Raw genomic sequence first — 20,401 nt, 5'->3', positions numbered from 1 at the left:
GGATGTACATTATCCCCTCTGTTATTCATTATCTATATGGATCACATTATGAAGGAAAGTGGTATTAAACATGATATCGAAATTGGAGATGTTAATGTCAGCTCTTTGCTCTATGCGGATGATGTTATACTTCTAAATAAATCCGCTACAAGTCTGCAAGATTCTCTGACTAAATTGAATAGCTGTTGTAATAGATATGGTATGAAGGTCAGCAATAAAAAGACAAAGACAATGAAAATAGGCAGAATCATTGAAAATGTCAACTGTGTTGTGAATGGAGAACCTGTGGAACAAGTAAAACATTTCAGCTATTTAGGCACGATTTTTACTGAAGATGGTAAATTAAATATAGAAATAGACAACAGAATCAGCAAAGCTGGTATGGTAGGAAGTCAATTGAATAAATTCATATGGAAGAAGAGAGAAATTAGTCGCAACACTAAATTAGCTGTATACAAGACAGTGTTCAAACCAGTTTTAACTTATGGATCTGAGAGCTGGGTCAGAAGTAAAACACTTTACCAAAGACTAGAGACTTCAGATATGAGAGTCCTGAGAAATATTATAGGCGTGAACAGGTGGCATCAATGGCAGTATCATATTAAAAACGAAGATATTAGGAAACAACTTGACATTGTCAGCATCCAGGAATGCGTTAGCAGAGCTAATCTCAGGTGGTATGGTCACTTAAACAGAATGGGAGAGGAAAGATTAGCAAAACAAGTGTTCTCTGCCAGGTTGGCAGGAAAACGACCGAGAGGAAGACCAAGATATAGGTGGATTGATATGGTACAAAGTGTGCTTTAGACGATAGAAATATAAGAGCTGATAATATTGGAGTGTTGACAAGTAACAGACTGATTTGGAGGAAAATTGTAGATAGAAAATTAATAATGATGTAATTTTTTTCATGTAGTACTATCATATCCTGTACACCCCTTGAGGGTACATGGCAGGAATTTGATGATGATGATGATGTACTGAGGATGCCTGTGACACACAGGCGAAAATTATACTAATAAATAATCTTTCTACGTGAGTTTTTTCCGTTATTTATTGTGTACCGATATGTCTACTCACGGTTTACCTCTTTTAAAACTTAATGTAAAGTTGATGCGATGATGAAGAAGGTTAATTTTATCTAGAAACAGTTGTAATTCAGGTTCGGGATGATTCCAGACTGCAAATACGTCATCGACATATCTTAGCCAAATTTTTGGTTTGGGTTCAAAAGTGAATATTTTTTCCTCAAGGTGTTCTAGAAACAAATTTGCTAGGTTTTGTGATAAAGGAGATCCCATTGCTGTTCCTTCCTCTTGCTTGTAAATTTGACCTTTCCAGGTGAAGTAACCTGATGCAATAACAAACTTGAACAATTCAACTATATCAGACGGAAATTTTTGAGTTAGTAATTCTATTGTTTCTTTATGGGGAATGTTTGTGAAGAGGGAGACAATGTCGAATCTGATTAAGAAGTCAGTTTTTGATAGTTGAATGTCTTTAATTTTTGTGTGAAACTCAGTAGAATTTTTGATTGAAGAGACTGAGTGGCCTATGTGAGGGCGGAGAAGGTTAGATAAGAATCTTGATAACTTGTACGTCGGACAGCCGATACAGTCTACGACAGGTCTAAGTGGAACATTAGTTTTGTGTAGCTTAGGTAAGCCATAAATTCTAGGAGGTCTTGCATGGTATGTCTTCAAGTTTTTTGATTGTTTCTTCATCTAAGGAAGTTTCATTAAGTAGCTTATTTAATTTTCTGAGTTGACGATTCGTAGGATCAAAATCCAATTTGGAGTAAGTATTACGATCTCGAAGAAGTAAATTCATTTTTCGGTCATATGAATTGGTATCAAGAACCACAGTGGTATTTCCTTTATCAGCTCTAGTAATGATTAGATTTTTGTTACGTTTTAAGGAAATAATAGCTTTCAATTCCGATGAGGATATTTAATTCTGAAGGTTTGGCATTGTAGATCACTTTAGCTACTTCGAAACGAAGTTTGTTGGCTTCAATACTGGAGAGATGCTTGATGTTTCTTTCTATATTATGTATAAAGTCTAAATAGGGGAAACACTTTGGTGAAATTGCAAATTTATGGCCTCTTGCTAGAACATTTAATTCATCTTTTGTTAGTTGACGGTTAGATAAATTGACTACCCATTTTTCCGTTGGTAATTTGTTAGTGATCTTTTTTGATCGATTTAATAGATTAAGATATTTAATATGTAGAGCACTATTGCTTTTATCAAAAGCTTTTTTTCCCGAATTCTTTGAGACAGTTATAATTAATTGTAGCAATTCTTGATTTAACGTATTTGACAAATCTGTTTCTAGTTCTGTAATATTTAAATTGTTTGTTGCTAGTTCATGCTTAGACACTCGTAACTGACTGAGTAGTAAGGAATGACTTGCTTTTTGATAGATTTTATGGGCACCTGGAGATTTGATGGTTTCTTTCAGTTTTCAAAGGTTGGAACAAGATTATCACGTCTGCACAAAAAAAAAAAAAAAAAGATATTCTAGCTCGTAGCTTACCCTGTTTTAATTGCAGTTTTCCTAGTAAGTTTGTCTTCTGAGCTGTCATTTCCCCGTGAAGGAATAAAACTTTTTTAAATAACGAAACCTGTGGTGCATTCATAATTAGAAGAAACACACGTATAAACCACAGTGAAAATTATTTAATTGTAAATATTCCATCCTAAGTATCTTAGGACATCATCAGTACAGTATTTAAACAAAATTAGGAATAACATACAGTTAGGGTGCATGATTACAATAGAATCTCATGAAAAAGTGCATAACGTGCTAAAGTAGTACAAAAAAAATAAAAATAAAATAACGTTAATTATTTAACACAATTTTGTATGATAATTTCCCATACTTTAGGAATAGTAAGAACATCGTTGCAGTTTAGGTTTGGTCTGTGTAGTAGGGCTTCAGAACTTTCTTTGTATAAACGTTCATGTTTAAATAAAGATCTACGTAAAAGTTTAGCCTTTTCCCAATGGATCCTATGGCTTGGATTTTCAATTCCGTGTTGAGAGAGGCCAGATTTCTGTGGTTTAAGAAGACAAATGTGGTCTTGATGTTCCGAGATGCGTTTCTGAACAGACCTACCTGTCTGTCCAAAGTAAGATCATTTGCATGAGCATGGAATCTCATAAACACCAGGTAACATCAAGGGTGAGAATTTGTCCTTAGGAGAAGGTAATAAGTTGTAAATTTGGTTGATAGGTTTGCAAGTAGTGGCAAAATTGTATTTCTTCATAATTTTAGAAAGACGTTCTGAGATGCCTTTAACGTAAGGTATGGGAATCCTATGCACTTCTTCCTGTCTGGTTTGATGTATGCAGAAGTGATTGATGATTTTTTGAGTTGTTTTGGGATTATATCCATTTAGGATGGCTGTATTTTTGATAATTTCTAATTCCTGGTTTAAAGATTCTCAGGAGGAGCAGAATTTGTGTGCTCTGGAAACTAGTGATTTAATAATGCCAGATTTCTGGCATTGTTAAATCACTATTAAATACAGCCATCCTAAATGGATATAATCCCAAAACAACTCAAAAAATCATCAGTCACTTCTGCATACATCAAACCAGACGGGAAGAAGTGCATAGGATTCCCATACCTTACGTTAAAGGCATCTCAGAACATCTTTCTAAAATTATGAAGAAATACAATTTTGCCACTACTTGCAAACCTATCAACCAAATTTACAACTTATTACCTTCTCCTAAGGACAAATTCTCACCCTTGATGTTACCTGGTGTTTATGAGATTCCATGCTCATGCAAATTATCTTACTTTGGATAGACAGGTAGGTCTGTTCAGAAACACATCTCGGAACATCAAGACCACATTCGTGTTCTTAAACCGCAGAAATCTGGCCTCTCTCAACACGGAATTGAAAATCCAAACCATAGGATCCATTGGGAAAAGGCTAAACTTTTACATAGATCTTTATTTAAACATGAACGTTTATACAAAGAAAGTTCTGAAGCCCTACTACACAGACCAAACCTAAACTGCAACGACGTTCTTACTATTCCTAAAGTATGGGAAATTATCATACAAAATTGTGTTAAATAATTAACGTTTTTTTTTTTTTTTTTTTTTTTTTGTACTACTTTAGCACGTTTTCATGAGATTCTATTGTAATCATGTGCCCTAACTGTATGTTATTCCTAATTTTGTTTAAATACTGTACTGATGATGTCCTAAGATACTTAGGATGGAATATTTACAATTAAATAATTTTCACTGTGGTTTATACGTGTGTTTCTTCTAATTATGAACACACCACAGGTTTCGTTATTTAAAAAATAAAAAAATTGTTCTCTTTGCAAAACATTGTGAGGGATGCTATTCCAGAGAATGGATAGATGACATAAAGAGGAGAATAGATGTTGGTTTGCCATCTCTGAATATCACAAAATCTATTCATTCCCTGCTCTGCTGTTTAGATTTTCAATAAGGACTAGCTTTTCTTTTTTCTTTATGTCAGCTGTCTTCTCTAATGACTTAAAAATGCATCCACCTCTTTCTCGGTAAAACCTTCTCTGGACAATGATTTTTATCCACATCACTCTGTCTCTCTCTCTCTCTCTCTCTCTCTCTACGTCATGAAAAGTAGAGAGTGATGTGAATCCACTACCTGATATTCAAAAAGAATATCCTCATACTTTGCTACTCCTTCCTTTCAACAATCACTACTGCATGAATATAACATCTTATAGTACGCTGGTGTCCAAAGGCTAAGGATGAAGTACATTTTTTACCTGTATATAAAAAAATTTTTTTCATGACTACAGCAAAATGTGAACTTAAATTTATTGTCAGCATACTAAATAATACACAAAAAATGTGTTATAAATTTCATAAAAACATTTTTGGCAAAAGTTACAAATTTTCCAAGGACATAGTTAAGGAATTAATGTACAGTGCTTACAGAAAACTATGTGGAGAGACATTTCAGTATGGAATATGTCAACCCTGAAGTACAATGCAGCTCTCACAATGTTGTACCATGTTTAGCATCAAGTGATTCACGAGTTCTTAAGGCAAACTGGCCCACTTCTCCTTCAGAGCAAGGATAAGGCCTTGTTTGTTTTCTGGAGAGGAATTTCGAGCAGCAATGCACTTCCATATTATGTCCCAAATGTGTTCTATAGGGTTGAGTTCTCAGGAGCATACTGGTCACTCGATTCGATTAATATCCTTGCTCTCCAGAAGTATCTTCACTGCTCGTGTACAATGTATTTGACATTGTCATCCATATAAATGAATTCTGTGACTGGAGTAACCACGGAACAATCGAATGTAATGTTGAAGAACTTTGTTGCAATATCATTCGCCAGTCGCAGTCCCTTTTTCCAGCACTTGTAGCTAGGTGTGCCCATTAAACATAATTCTAACATAAATAATCCTAACATAAATAACTAATTAAACATAAATTAGTTCATTGGTGTCTTGTCTAATTTTTATGGATGTAACACCACTGAAAACATGTTCTACGATGAGCTGTAGATAAAGGAATGCAGACTACAGGCCTACTTGTCACAGACATCTTGCTACAGTTTTTCGAGATATCTGCATACATTGAATGGAGCTGACCTGCCATGGTGCATCGATTATGTTTGTCTATTATATCCAAAAGTCTGTCTTCATGCTCTGCGGTAGAGTGAGGGTGACAACTAGAACACATTCCATTGATTTGAAACACTGTCTAGACCCTGGATACACCGTAATGTGAGATTCCAAACTCTCTGGCAATATCAGTAATTCTGTGACCTTCGTCAAGCTTTCCAATAATTCTTCCTGACATGAAATCATCTAGATAATGTCTTTTGAGACATTACAAGACATCCAAGTTTGCAACTTTATTCCTTCACGAAAAGTGCTTCCTTCAAACATAATTTGCTTAGCACTGCCTTTTATCCTGTTGAGTGCTACCATGTGATCCCTCTGTGTGTGATTGAAATATCGGAATGCGTACCCACTTTCTTCTCGAAATTGTCAATTATACAAATGCCACAAGCTGATTCATCTGAATTTGTGATTGTAATCTTCAGAAATAGTGTTCATCCCTTGGGTTTTGGACACCACTGTGGTTATTCAGAAGAGTCTAACCTGTTTTAGTTTTCTTTGTTTTGATAACACCAATTACATCAACATTCTACTCAAATTTTTCTGCCAGTTTCTTTCAACAGCAAACTTCTTTGCTGTTGATACTTTGTATGTTGATGATGCTTATCTTGAATTCTGCTGATTTTTAATTTTCATTTTTCATTTTCAAAACATTCACAAACATTTTCATTTTTAATATGATTCTGCCACTGATATCAGTGATTCATTCCCCTCATTTTCCTCAAAACTCTCATATCTGTGGTCAATGTCTTTGATCAATTGTCAAATCAATATGTTGAAAACCATGTGGCATGCTGCTACATTACTGCTTTGGCTAATTTAAAGTTATGCAAAATTTATTTAACTGGTTCCCCATTATACCAGCTCTGTTTATTCCACTGTCTATTTCTATATTTATTATTGAGAGTTTTTTCACTTGTTATACTATAAATTAAAGATGCTAAGAAATTATATTATTGGTTTAATCTTTTATTCAAGTGTAAGCAAACAAAGTTTGCACATGAAATATCTTAAGGACTAGGCTACTTTATATAAGAGGCTCATGATTTCACATCAATTGACTTAGTATCCCATAATAATGCAAAGCAGACCCCCTTTCAGACAGTTATAAAAACCATCCCTAAATAGGTGAATTATTTTACTTGTACTGTAAGTTTTCCACCGAGAATGCAGTTCCTGCCAGTTTCCACAGTTTGTCTTTTTTTTCACTGCTGAATTTTGTTAGAGCAATCATCCAATTTTCTTAAAGTATCCCAAAGATATATACTTGATTTATTTATAACACTATCTGCATAAAGCAATGGGCTGAGTTGAAGATTTCTGATTCTGATACGAGGTTTAATGCCACTTTCCTATATGATATGCTCCATATAAATGATGAATAACAGTGCAGATGATGTGCATCATTGTCTTACACATGATTTTAGATAAAACCACATACCTTTTCAATTCTAACTGCTCACTACTTACAACTAGACTATGGACACACACAGAGTATATATATTACTCTGCATAATGAATGGCCAGTTTACTCCACATAAGCACAGTGTTTTTGAACAGCTTTTCTTTTAGGAAATTTGACATACGTCTTTTCCAAATCACAATAAAAAAAATAAAATAAGAAACATTTCTCTGTTAGATTTCCATGATTTCTCAACTCCTATCCTATCTTTCCCATCTGTCCCTTAGGACAGGTTAAGTTCCCCCCTTCCTAATGAGGGGGAAAGACAACCTGTTTATATATATATATATATCAACAATAATTCAGTAATCTATCTATCTACTACTAATTGTCTAAAGGCCCTAAATTTGCATACAAATATTTTGTCTGGTTTCTGAGAAATTTTAATTCAGTCAATGTTTCTGGAAATAAAATAGATTTATTTATTTATTTAAACTAAATTAATTTTTACAAGCTGACACTTTGCCAGCTCAAGCTAGCACTATCCAAGACACTTTACCAATACACTTCAGCAAAAGCTGAGAATGAAACGACCTTAAAAACAAAGAGTGATGTGCATGGAAGGTGACAATGGCACTCTTTGTAGTAATCTGTGATTAATGCTGAAAGGATGATAGGACAGTGTGCCAGAATTTGTGTAGATCATGAATCAGTTTAATAGGGTTCTGTGGAACTTGAGTCACTTTCAGGAATAGTCTCTTTGATTTACAGGATCTGTGTAGAAACCTGGCTTTCCTCCAACTGATGAAATGGTCTTCATCCAAGGTGCATTGTGCTAGACTGCTTTTTTCTGCCCATACTAAATGTATTTCTTATGTTTCGTTTTGTTATTTTGCTAATCAAGGTGGTCCATTCTGTCTGTTCAAAATAAAACTTCATGTATGCAGAGAAAATTTGACTTCAGGACCAGCACTACATCTGGAACACCATGCTCTATTTACATCATTTAAACAAAACAGATACAACAGAAAAGCCCCCAACCACCACCAAACTCCTTAAAAAGAACAATAAACTAGACTATATACACCATATCTCTACCCCTACATCAAAGGTAAAAGGTGCAACGGATAGATTGGGCTTGTTCCTACAACAGTAGAATTAGAATAGTCTGCAAACCTCCCAAGTTTCCACATTCCAAAGAAAAATCATGAACCTCCAGGATCCTCTCTCTCCTTCCCAGGTGTTTATGGTATCGCTCCTTGTCAATGTGGGACTCAGTATTTTGGAAATACAACAGCTGCAGAAATTTGAATATGAATTTAATTCGAAAATTAAAGAAGCATCAGTAACTAAGATATTAATTAGGTTATGATGATAGGTGTCTGTGTGTGTGTGTGTGTGTGTGTGGAGGGGGGGGGGAGCAGGTTATCTGTGCACACATGTGACACACTACAGCGGTATGAAACCACAATACTTGACTTCCAAATGCCAAAATTAGAATTACAGCTCAAACTAATGCAACAAACCCAATGTATTATGTCTGTTAACAAATATCTGTTCTCCAGAAAATTGTCCTGTTTGCAGGAAGATAAGCTTCCCAGAGGAAAGACTGTGTCGATTCTATATGAGATGAATAAACTCACCTTCAACTAAAAGGTCCTCAGACCTTAACTAAAGTGAATTCATGGAAACCACAGGAATAGTTTGGTAAAATGAAATTTTCCTTAGAACAGCACTGCCTATAGAGATTTGGTCAAGACTTTTCAATAGTTTGTTACAGTGGCAAGGGTTTTTTTAATGCTATAATAAGAGGTTAAAGGTTAACTGTATAAAGGCTCTTCGTGTCAATGAGGATATCAATCTACATTTTCCAACCAAAAAGGAAATGTCAGGAGATTCTGATTGTGCTAAGTATTATGAATGACATCCAGTATATGAAAATTTTGCACACGAAGAAATTAATATATCACCAGTTTTGATATGTAAATTAACAACCTGTAAAAATAACATTTTGAAATTAAGGATTTCAATTATTGTAGGCCAAATTCTATTAAGAGTGAAGAAGTTTTGTTCTTATAAGACAAATTGAGTGGTGAACCTTGTTTATGAATTTTAATTAAATTGAAAATAATATTATGAATCCAGATCATAATCAGCTATAAATATATTATATATATATTTTTTTTTAATGTCTATTTTATTTTGAGTATTTAGTTCACTAGAATTATATGTTTTGTTTATTATTTTTCTTGCAGATTTCCACATTTGAGCTTTTTTTAAGTTAATCAGAATTATTTCAAATCATCATTTTGTCAGTACTGATAGCATTATAATCATTCTTTAAGGTTTCTAATAGCACTTTTCAACCAGTAGGTAGTATGACTATTATGCTAATGAAAAAGTTTTTTATTTTCTTGAAGTAAAAAACTTTCTTCTCATGCTGAGATCTTTGCCAGATCTCATGCTGGCAACTGTGGCAGGCTTACCTGACAATACAATAAAACAAATTGAAATCTACTAAAAATATCAGAAAAAACTCTAGTGAATATCAACCAGTATGATGGTATGGTTAATACCATTTAATACATAAATAAATATATAATAAATAAATATTAAATGATATTATGAATAATACCATTTAAATTATTGTATTGTGTTTGTTTTCACATTTATGTTTGAAGTTTATTAAAATTTACATATAAAATAAAGTAAAAATACTTTGACTTTTATCTTAAATGTACCTGCAACAATTAATGATCTGCTTACTACCTCATGCCACTTGTCATGCAGTACAATTCTATTTAAGTATGTAAAAGATGTGATGATCATCTTTAAACACACAAAATGCTCTTCAATACAACATGGATTATTTAACAAGAACTGAGTATATTTATCTATTTTTTTAATTTTTATTTTTTTAATAAAGAAATGGGATATGTAAAAAGATTCACAGTCAAAACTGAGCAACACTTACGGAACTGAGGCATATTCGGAGTAGCTGGAAGAGGAATTTCATCAACTTGCACTTGCTGGGCAAATCTAACAGATTCTGAAATTGAAAATGCAAATGATTAGAAACACAATCTTTGATTATAAGATATTAGAGAAAAGAAAAGCTCTGAATGAATAAGAGCAAAAAATAATTTCAATAATATACATCTTATTTACCAATATAATACATGATGTATACATATTTTCAACTAATATAGAATACAACTTGCTTGGCTAAATCCCAAATTGCCAGCCTATCCTCTCTGTTAGTATTTAAAATTAATTCCTTTCATCACAGAAAAGGTAAAATTTGACATTAGATCCAAAGCCCCATCTCACTGAATTCCTTACAAGCTAAGTAAAGGTCTCTTCTCTATTATCTACCTTTGACTATATATATAATTCATAATATCTGTTGCATCATTCCGTTAGATGATACACTGGAAAATTATCACTTCTAATTCATTCAATAATATTTCCAAGTTGAGTTTATTTATTTATTTTTATTTTTTTAATATGAATCACGCCCATAAAGGACAGAGTATAATACCATGAGTGGGCTAAATGTGATGTTCATTTAATGGATTCCAAGTAAGAGAAAAAGGTATTGGTTCATGCGACTGGAATAAGATTTGTGAAAAATGCAGTTTTCAAAAATAAAGGATAATAAGAAATTAAAATTATATAATACATATATCCAGAATGGCAATTCTGAAGTCTATAAGTGCAAAATGAAAGGGGGATGGAATCAAATTAATTTTTTTTTTTCAACCCTCCCTTAAATCAATTCCACTCATACAAAAGAATAAACTTCATTCAGACTAATGAGTTCCTTTCAGAGAAATTACAAAAAAAATTGAAGCTAAGTCTACGAAATTAATAAGTAAATAGGTTATTTAATAAAAGAAAGTTAACAGCAAACAGCTAGAATTTGATGTTAATATGGCTACTAACGAAAATGTTAATCTCATTCTGATTAGTATTTCGGCTTAACCCAAACACCTAGTTTTTTTACAAGACACAGCATTATCACAAAGGACTCAGTTCACTATAGTTGAAGTACCCCATAATGATCACTTACTTTGCACTTGCCCAACTAATTTGCATGAACATTTCCTGGTCTGTAGCAACATCCCACTAAATATCTTGTCTTATAAACATCTTTCTCACACCATATACTCTCAAAACCATTAGTGTTATTTCCACTGTGATTCTCCACCCTGAGAGGGAACAATTCATCTCTTATCATTAGTAATGTTCCACCACCATGTTACCCTCCCTATCATCTCTCTATCCCTTGCTTCCACACCCTCTCCACTTTGCTTTCTTCCAATGTGTTTCTCATTCTCTCACCTTCCTCTCTCTCCCTTGCTCTCTGATGTTTTGCTTCTACATTCTCTCAACTTTCTGCAATTTCCTCTCTTTCTCTGTCTCTCTCTCCCTTGTTTTTTGAAGCTGTTCTCTTACACCTACTCTTGTTCTTCTCATGCTAGCCAACCTGTTCCTCCTCCAATATCTTCATTCACCCAACACAACTCAGTCTTCATTCCTTCCATCTCTGTTCTCAGCAGTTCTATTTCTCTCTCCTCACATCCTGCTTTCAATTGACATTCACACATACAATCATGGCGATCAGACAACCATCTCCATTTGCTACACTTCATATGTACATTATTAACATTCTCTCCACCCTCCTATCCACAAACTGAATTCATTCCATTTCTGAAGCACTAACTCTGCTGCTGTTAAATCCTGAGGTCAAGATGCTTATGTTTCCCGGTATCTCCCACTGCCTACATTTCATGCACACATACCATTCCTTCTCGCACCTGCCAGATTTTTAAACAACAGGATGCATATATATCACATGTGCAGCAAGCTATAAAATCATCAACTATACTAAAAATAATGTAGTCTGTAATTCAATAGATGTGCAATAGAATTTGAAAGATGGATGTACTTGACTTACTAAAATCAAGAAAAATGCACACATGGTTGTCTTGATGTACAGGTCTTGGGAAAGCCCCACTCAGGGGATGGATAAAAGTTGAAGCTATCCCAGGCAAGGAATAACTCACTGGACAAAGCTGCTCCCACAGTTTATACAAGAATATGAAGGAACCTATATCTGGAGATATTATATGGAGTCAAGCTGAAAAACTAAAGAAAATCTTAGACAAAAAGACATCTATCCTATTTAGAAGTGATCATATAAAAAGGCTGCTATGTTTCCAAACAAATTTACAACTGCAACAAAAAACATGACTTCATTATTGCATAATTCTCCCACTAGCTTGTAAATATGATGAAAAAGGCAAAAATGCTCAAAAGCAATGAAGGACAGAGTGGCATATCTATTTTGTGCCAATAAAACTGACACACACAAAATTAAACCACTGTACATAGAAAAATTAAGGACCCAAAAGTTTTCCACCACAAAAACAAGCAGACATTAGCATTTTTATATCACCACAGCAAGAATGTCTGGGATGACAGAAGAGATCTCTTAGGAATAGTTTCATAAACTTTGTGCCATAAGGCATGATCAATTAAGGAAGAAAAAGATGGGATCAAAAACACTTTTATTTGCTGGACAACTGTAGACCATTCTGGACACCATTACACATGCTATATCATATCTATAATGTACTAATACATAGCATCAGTAGATGTAGTGGGACCAAAAATTACTGGCATTAGTGAGATCCGGTAGATGGAGGAGAATCCTGCTAAAGGAATAGAATGTAATAGCACAGGCATTGAGGACAGACAAGACAGGAAGGGAAGTGGAACTGCTAATGATTGAAGAAAAGTTAATTCTAACTGCCATAGCGCAATTGGAAGAATAGCAGAACATTGCGCCCTTCGATTGGAAAAGACCTGGGTTCGATCCTTGTGGTGACGAGGGGAATCCTTATATGGGCTTTATCAGTTGAAGGCAGGATTTTTCCTTCCAAAAACTCAGGTTTTTCATCCTGCATACAGACAAATTGGCCTTCAGAACACACGCAATTTACAGACAAAAAATACTGTTGTTGGTGATGATGGATGATAGATGTCATTAATGGTAGTAGTGTCATAGTTAGAGAATTAAGTAGTAGTGGAGAGGATGAGATGTATTTGGTGAAGTAGAGTAGTGTGCCCTATCACAATAAGCCCTTGGACTCCCTAGAGGTGTCACGTAATAATAATAATCAGAGCAGTAATCTTCAATGGTAGTTGTAGATTGAATAATACAGATAGTGGGTTTAAGGCAGCCCATATGAGAAACAGGCTAATAGGAAAATACACTATTGGGTGCTGCTATAGACCAGAATTATTTGAAGAGGAGTGTGAACTACACAGGTAAAACTTATGGACAAAAGGAGGTCTATCGTCATAGGTGACTTCAACTATAGAAGGGTTAGCCTGGAGAGAAGAGAAAGGATGCAAGACAAATGAAAATGAATTTATAGACTTACCAAGGTATAACTACTTAAATTATACATATTTGGTCATAAAGCACTTAAAAATGAGATTTTTTGTGGTTATGAGACTATCGGTACTTTATTAACATAATCCTGCCTACTAGTTTCGCTAGCAACTGTCTAGCTTTGTCAAGGCTGAATGGTACACACAACAAAATAATATGAGAGAATACAGAAACGTTGCTAACCGTTAGGCAGTTAAGTTTAAAACTATGCGTGACAATGCGTGCATGTGTTGAGAAGCTTCAGTCAGAATCATGGATACGTGTTGTATGCACACGTGTTACATGATTTTTCGCGCATTGTAGTTCCGTTAAACTGAGTGAGTTGATTAAGTTTTTTCATATATCTTTCAGTATGGCACCCAGATTTCTGTTGAGGTTGTTACCGGTTCTTAATACCACTGCCGCTTCCTTGAAAATTCTGTAACCGTAATCATCATCCAAATACGGCATAGAGCTATTTTCCCAGTCAATTGCATGGTTGGAAGTTGCAAAGTGATGTGCTAAGCCTGAGGAGACTGTCCTGTTGTGATTGACATCCCCAACATGCTCCTTCTGTCTGATTTCCAGGCTCCTTGAAGTTTGCCCAATATATGAAAGGCCGCACGTACATGGAATTCTATAATCACCTGGATATTTTAAAAATGGTACACTGTCTTTAAGAGATAACATAATATCAGAGTGGTATTTAAGCCTCCCATCAGACAAGTATTAAGATCTCTTAAAGATAGTATACCATCAATATAAGGAGTATTAATTAAAAGAAATCATGATTGCAGAAGAACTGAAAAAGTACGATGTAGATATAATTGGCATCACTGAAACAACAAAGACAAAAAGAAGTGAGCTCTTACTAAATAATAGGTATAGAATGTTATATTTAGGCAATAATGATCAAGGAAAGGAAAGAGTAGTGATAGCTTTCAACACCAGAAATGAAGATAAACTTCTTGATTGGAAGATAATTTCAAGTGAAGTTATGTGACAAATTTCAAACATTTGTTCCTATGGTCCTGCATTCCTCCACTTTTTTCTTAGGTGAACCTAAGAAAAAAGTGGAGGAATTTTTAGAGTCACTAAAAATTCAGTGACTCTAAAAGTCACAGGAGAATCAATGGCAAACTCCAAAGAAAACATTGATTCATTCAGATAGGGAGGCATATTGTCTGCAAGGATAGAAAAATATGAATGCCATGGTGGACACAAAATGTTAAAGAAGCAATCTTGGAAAAAGAAGAAAGTATAGCAAAAGTTCCTAGCAAATAAGTCAGCAGATGATCTAAAAGGACACAGAGAAAAATGTAAAAGAGTTAAACTATGTGTAAAAGTAGCTAAACAAAAGTCATGGAAAGACTTCAGTAAGAATATAAAAGCAAATATCAGAAACATTGCAAAATGCTCTGGAGGCTATTGAAAAAATCTTAGAAATGAAGGAAGTGTACTGTAAAAGGAATGCTTGTTCTGCCTCAAGTATTGATATGTAGTCTTGTTTGCATTTCTCTTGAAAATTTTCTACTACAATTCTGTCACTGCTTGTTTCATTTAACAGTCTTTCAAAGTAATTCTCAAGATGCCTAGGATACTCTTATCTTCAGTTTCATTTCAACTTTATTGTCTTTTATTCCTTTAACAGTACACCTCCTTCATTTCTAAGATTTTTTCCATAGCCTCCAGAGCATTTTGCAATGTTTCTGATATAAATAAAAAAAAAATATATATATATCAGAAATATTGCAAAATGCTCTGGAGGCTATTGAAAAAATCTTAGAAATGAAGGAAGTGTACTGTAAAAGGAATAAAAGACAAAGTTGACATGAAACTGAAGATAAGAGTATCCTAGGCATCTTGAGAATTACTTTGAAAGACTGTTAAATGAAACAAGCAGTGACAGAATTGTAGTAGAAAATTTTCAAGGGAAATGCAAACAAGACTACATATCAATACTTGAGGCAGAACAAGCCATCAAAAACTTGGAAAGCAGCAGGAGCAGATATTTGACTAGAAATGTTCAAATATGGAGGTATAAAATTTTACAGTGGCTACACTATACTACATAATTTTATACTGAAAGCTTTATTCCAGTGACTACACTGGAATAGAGCTCTCATTCCCATCTATAAAAAAGGGAATAAAGCTGAATGTGAAAATTACAGAGGATTTTCTCTACTGAGTGTTCCTAGTAAAATTTATGCAAGCATACTTGAAAAGAGGCTGGGAAAAACTGTGAAAGAGAAACTTGGAGAAGAGTTTCACTTTACGACAAATGTTTGAGAAATCATGGGAATATGACAAGGATCTACAAGCTTTGTAGATCTGAAAAAGGCATAAGATAAGGTGCCCAGAGAAAAGCTTTCCGAAACACTATATTATATGGAGTAAATGGAACATTATACAGAGCAATACACAGTCTATATCTAAGTTGTAAGTCAGCAGTTAAAATTGAAAAGAATACAGGAATAAGGGGGAAATCAGGTATAAGACAAGGATACACATTGTCTCCACTCTTTCATCATCTAAATGGATCCTATTATGAAAAAAAGTGGCATTACACCTGCTATTGGATTCAGAGATATCAAAGTGGATTCAGAGATATCAAAGTGAATTCAGAGATATGAATGATGTTGTTGTACTCCTAAATGCATCCCATGCAAATCTCCAGGATTCTGTAACTAAATTCAATAACAGCTGTAACAATTTTTGGCATGAAAATCAGCAATAAAAAAAATAAATAAATAAATAAAACTATGAAAGTAGCCTGTGAAAGTGTCTATGAAAGGAACATAGAAAACTTCAGTTGTATTCTGATTGGAGAGCCAATCAAACCAGAAAAATATTTCAGCTATTTAGGCACAGTTTTTAGTGAGGATGTCAAGTTAAATCTGGAAATAGGCAACAGAATAAGCACAGCTCTTATGGTGGACCACCACCATACAAATTTAATAAATTTATATGGAATAAAAGAGAAATTATCCAAAACCAGTTCAGTGTTCACCAGTTTTAAGTTATGAATCTGAGAGTTGGTTTAGAAATAAAGCCCTTTATCAAAGATGAGAGACCACAAGGAACCAAGCAGGTGGCATCAATGGCAAAATCATATTAAAAATGAAGACATCAGGAAGGAACGTGACATCGTTTGCAAATGAGTATGTGTGAGCAAGGCTAATTTAAGGTGATATGGTCACTTAAATACAGGGTGTTTCGAAAGGGGGGGTATACAATATACTTTGAATGATAATAGTAGGTAAATAGTGATAGATGAACAATTTTTATTACTGTGCAAATGTAGCATAACACTTGAAGTTTCAACACAGACACTTAAAGTTTGATTTTCCTCCAGTAATGTTACAGATGTCCCATCTGAAATCAGTTTCCTGCCACATGCAGCAGAGCATATCTGGCATAACTTCAGTAATGGCAGGAGTAATACTGGATCACAGCTCATCCAAATTGGCTAGTAGTAGTGGTACAAACACTTTTGCAAAACCACCACAAGAAAAACTTTAATGGTGTAAGGTTGGGGAAATTCAGTGTCCATGCTACAGGTGCCCCTCTATCAATCCATCTGCCTGGGAAAACAAGTGTAGAGGTAAGACCTCATGTCTGTCAGGTAATGACAGATGGAATGTCTAATACCACAATTAGACAGATATCATCATCCAATTGTGGCATCAGGTACCCTTGTAGCATGTCCAGATAACACCACCAGTAACAGTAGACTCTGAAAAAAATAAGGGTCCATACACTTTCTTCTTGCTTATGGTGCAAAAAATGTTAGCCTTTGGTATGCCACGAACAAGTACTATGATGCTCAGTTTCACTAAGGTTATTCTTTCTTTTAACTACTGCATAGTGATAAAGTTCTCTTGAATTATTTCCCTTGGCCCATTCTGTTAACTTCTTTTCGTAATTTGATTTCACTTTCTTTACTATGGCCATCATTTTCCTAGTTTACTCTTTCCAGTTCTTCTCAGTCTCATCATCACTCTTCTTATGATAGTGGATCTGCAACATTCTCTTTTTATGCCTCTCCTGCTTTAGCAGGAGAGGCATAAAAAGAGAATGTTGCAAAGATTTATTTTCCTAACCGTGGAGGATAACGAGCATCTTTAATGCCTCTAAGTATAAGGATATGTATTTTGGACTGAGGACAATGTAAGCAGAGTCATATTAATAGAAGTATGCTACAAGTAGTCAATGAAGCTAGAGACTGAGGGTAATTGTCAAAGGTTAATTTAAAGTTCGGGGGCTATACTGCTAACATGGTCTAGTCACTGCATCAGATAACTCCAATGTTGGAGGCAACTCAGTGTCATCCCTGGAAGCTAATTAGCTAATTAAAGGTATGGTTAGGAAGTCCAGGTTCTTCTTGAGGCCTATGGTGAGTGTGTATGTGTGTGGAATAGGTTACCATTAACCAAAGACACATGTTGTGTATCTTTGGTTAATATATTCAAAAAGAAATATGATAACTATCTCTTTAGATAGACATAAGTGACTGAAAAAGACACTTCCCAGACAAGTCCTTGGACTCCATTAGAGCAGCCATGATAATAATAATAATAACAATTTTAATCAACATACGAAATATATAATTTCATGTACCATCCTATAAATTAATTCCCTGCACAAAGTTTCAGGATCTAAAGCAGATTAGTACTATTATCATCTGGCTTAATAAAATGAAACTGCCACAAAAATAATTACAACTAATTCAATTATCTTTCACTATTTTGTTTCTGTCACAAAAACATTATAAATGTGTCCAGTTATACAAAGGAATGTAAAAACCCAGGATGATTAAACAAATATTGCAGTTCCTAGTCCAAAGTGACATCCTGTGAAAGGACTACAGATGATCTTAACTGCTGGGCTGCAGGTTTTGTGAAGTCAAAGGCTGTAACTAAAGTTACAGCCTTTTCATCTATTTTTCATCTCTTTTCATCTATTCCAAATACCATAATGGAGATACCAGCATGATTTCTTGTCTTTCCCTGTCTAATATTGGCAGTTTTTTCAGTCTGACCGAACCAGACCAGTTTGAAGAACTAAAGGACTTTATAGACTTCAGATTGATACAAGATGGATAATAATAAGAGCAGATAAGGGATGCTAATTTACTATGTGGTTGCATATTGTGTGTAAGTTGTATTTTTTTGGAAAACTAGCTATTTTTGTGAGATGCCCAAAATATACAAGAGGATAGATGTAAACTTACTGTAGATTGGAGGGGAGTGTTGAAAAAGAAGAGTGATTCAGTGTTTTGGAAATCCTGTGAGAGAGAGACAGCCTTTGGCTAAAAAAAAAAAAAAAAAGAAAACAAAAAAGAATGATGGATGGTGGGTGAGTTCTGTGGTAAGGGAGGACCAATCAGAGCTGAAATTTCTGGCCCTGAATTATGTTAAGTTTTAATAATATTCAGCTGTCTGTCAATATATCTGCCAGTGCTAAGATGTTTCCTATAAACTGAAAAGGTTAAGAATCTGTTGGGTTAGATGGATGCTTCATGAACCTATATCTTCCAAAGTAAGCAAGTGAGAGAGAGAGAGATCTCCAGATCATGCAATCCCAGCATCTCACTACTACACTCAGGTATTCTTTTTGTCTGATAAAAGTGAGAGGCAGCAGAATTATTTGCTAGTTCTTGAAGGTGTTTGATATGTTACCATTATGAGGATGCTGACAAAGTAGAGATAAGGAGATAGCTGCACCATCATAAAAAGCCTGATCAGATCACACATATACACAAATTGGGTCATTTGATTTCTCTGTGATATAGAAACTCTGTATCACTTAATTTCTTGTGAACATCCAGAAACAAGTAATTAAGGCAATATCAGGGCTATGTGATGTTGAGAATGTTAGTTGAGGATATGTACATTGCAAAGTTTAGTTAACAGGCAGAAAAAGATTTATATGATAGGGACTTTGAAGTTGATGAAAAGGCTTAGCAGATTAAAGAGTGAATTGTACATCGAGTTGAGGGTAAGAATGCAATGCAAGAAGTGGAAGATAAGAGAACAAGTGGTCATTCCAGAAAGTTATATACAAGTGTGGTAAAAAAGGAAGTGCCAATGTAGAAAGGAAGAGAAGCTAGCAGAAGAATTACAGAAACACCTTCTTCAAGTGTCATCCGATAGAAGGATGTTGGCGACCATGTCACGGAAGTTTTTTCTTTCTTTTGCTACTCGGGAACATTTATGGTAATTCAAGCCAGTCCAATCCTTAATGTCTTCAAACAACATTCTCCTGGGTCTACCTCTCCCTCTTTTTCCATCCAGTTTCCCTTCTAATATTAATTTCTGAATACTTTCTTGTCTAATTAGATGTCCAAAATATTTAAGTTTTCGTTCTTTAATTATTTTCATTAATGTTCTTTTCATTTTTGCTTTCTTTAAAACATCTTCATTTTCTCTGTCCATGATATTTTCAACATTCTTCTGATAGTCCACATTTCGAAAGCTTCTAATTTTTTCTCTGCTTCTTTATTAGAATCCATGTTTCCCTGTTGCAGAGAAGACTTGACCAGATAGAGTATTTTATTAATCTTTTTCTTGTATCTATGATAATGTCTCTGGATGTCAGAACAGTTTTCATTTCAATAAAGGCTTTTCTTGCTATCTCTATTCTTCTTTTTATTTCTTTAAGGGAATTTCCTTCATCTGTAAACATTTGTCCCAAATATATAAAAGACTGAACCTGTTCAATTTTCTTTTTAACAGTTATGTTTAGTTTCTTATTTATTGGTTCTTTTGATATAATCATGCACTGTGTTTTCTTTAGGTTAATAATTCATACCATGTCTAAGCTTCTGTTGTAAATTTCTATGACTAAGTTTTGAAAGTCATCTTCAGATTCAGCTATAAGGACTGTGTCACCTGCATACCTG

The 20,401-nt window shown here is 34.4% G+C and overlaps 1 protein-coding gene across 2 annotated transcripts in view; it reads right to left on the bottom strand.

The window, feature by feature from the left end:
- LOC150109066 (uncharacterized) overlaps window positions 1-20,401 on the bottom strand; it is a 236,356-nt gene that overhangs the window by 105,178 nt on the left and 110,777 nt on the right. For both annotated transcript variants that reach the window (XM_090405267.1, XM_090405274.1), the window contains one exon: window positions 10,030-10,104. In XM_090405267.1, the coding sequence (XP_090261393.1) occupies window positions 10,030-10,104 (75 nt within the window). The remainder of the gene's footprint in view (window positions 1-10,029; window positions 10,105-20,401) is intronic.

Source organism: Typopeltis vanoorti, chromosome 2 (genome assembly GCF_054136105.1).
Source record: "Typopeltis vanoorti isolate ZY-2024b chromosome 2, IOZ_Tvanoo_1.0, whole genome shotgun sequence".
NCBI lineage: Eukaryota > Metazoa > Arthropoda > Arachnida > Uropygi > Thelyphonidae > Typopeltis > Typopeltis vanoorti.
Note: the sequence above shows the minus strand (reverse complement) of the source record. Positions and strands in the feature narration are given on the sequence as shown.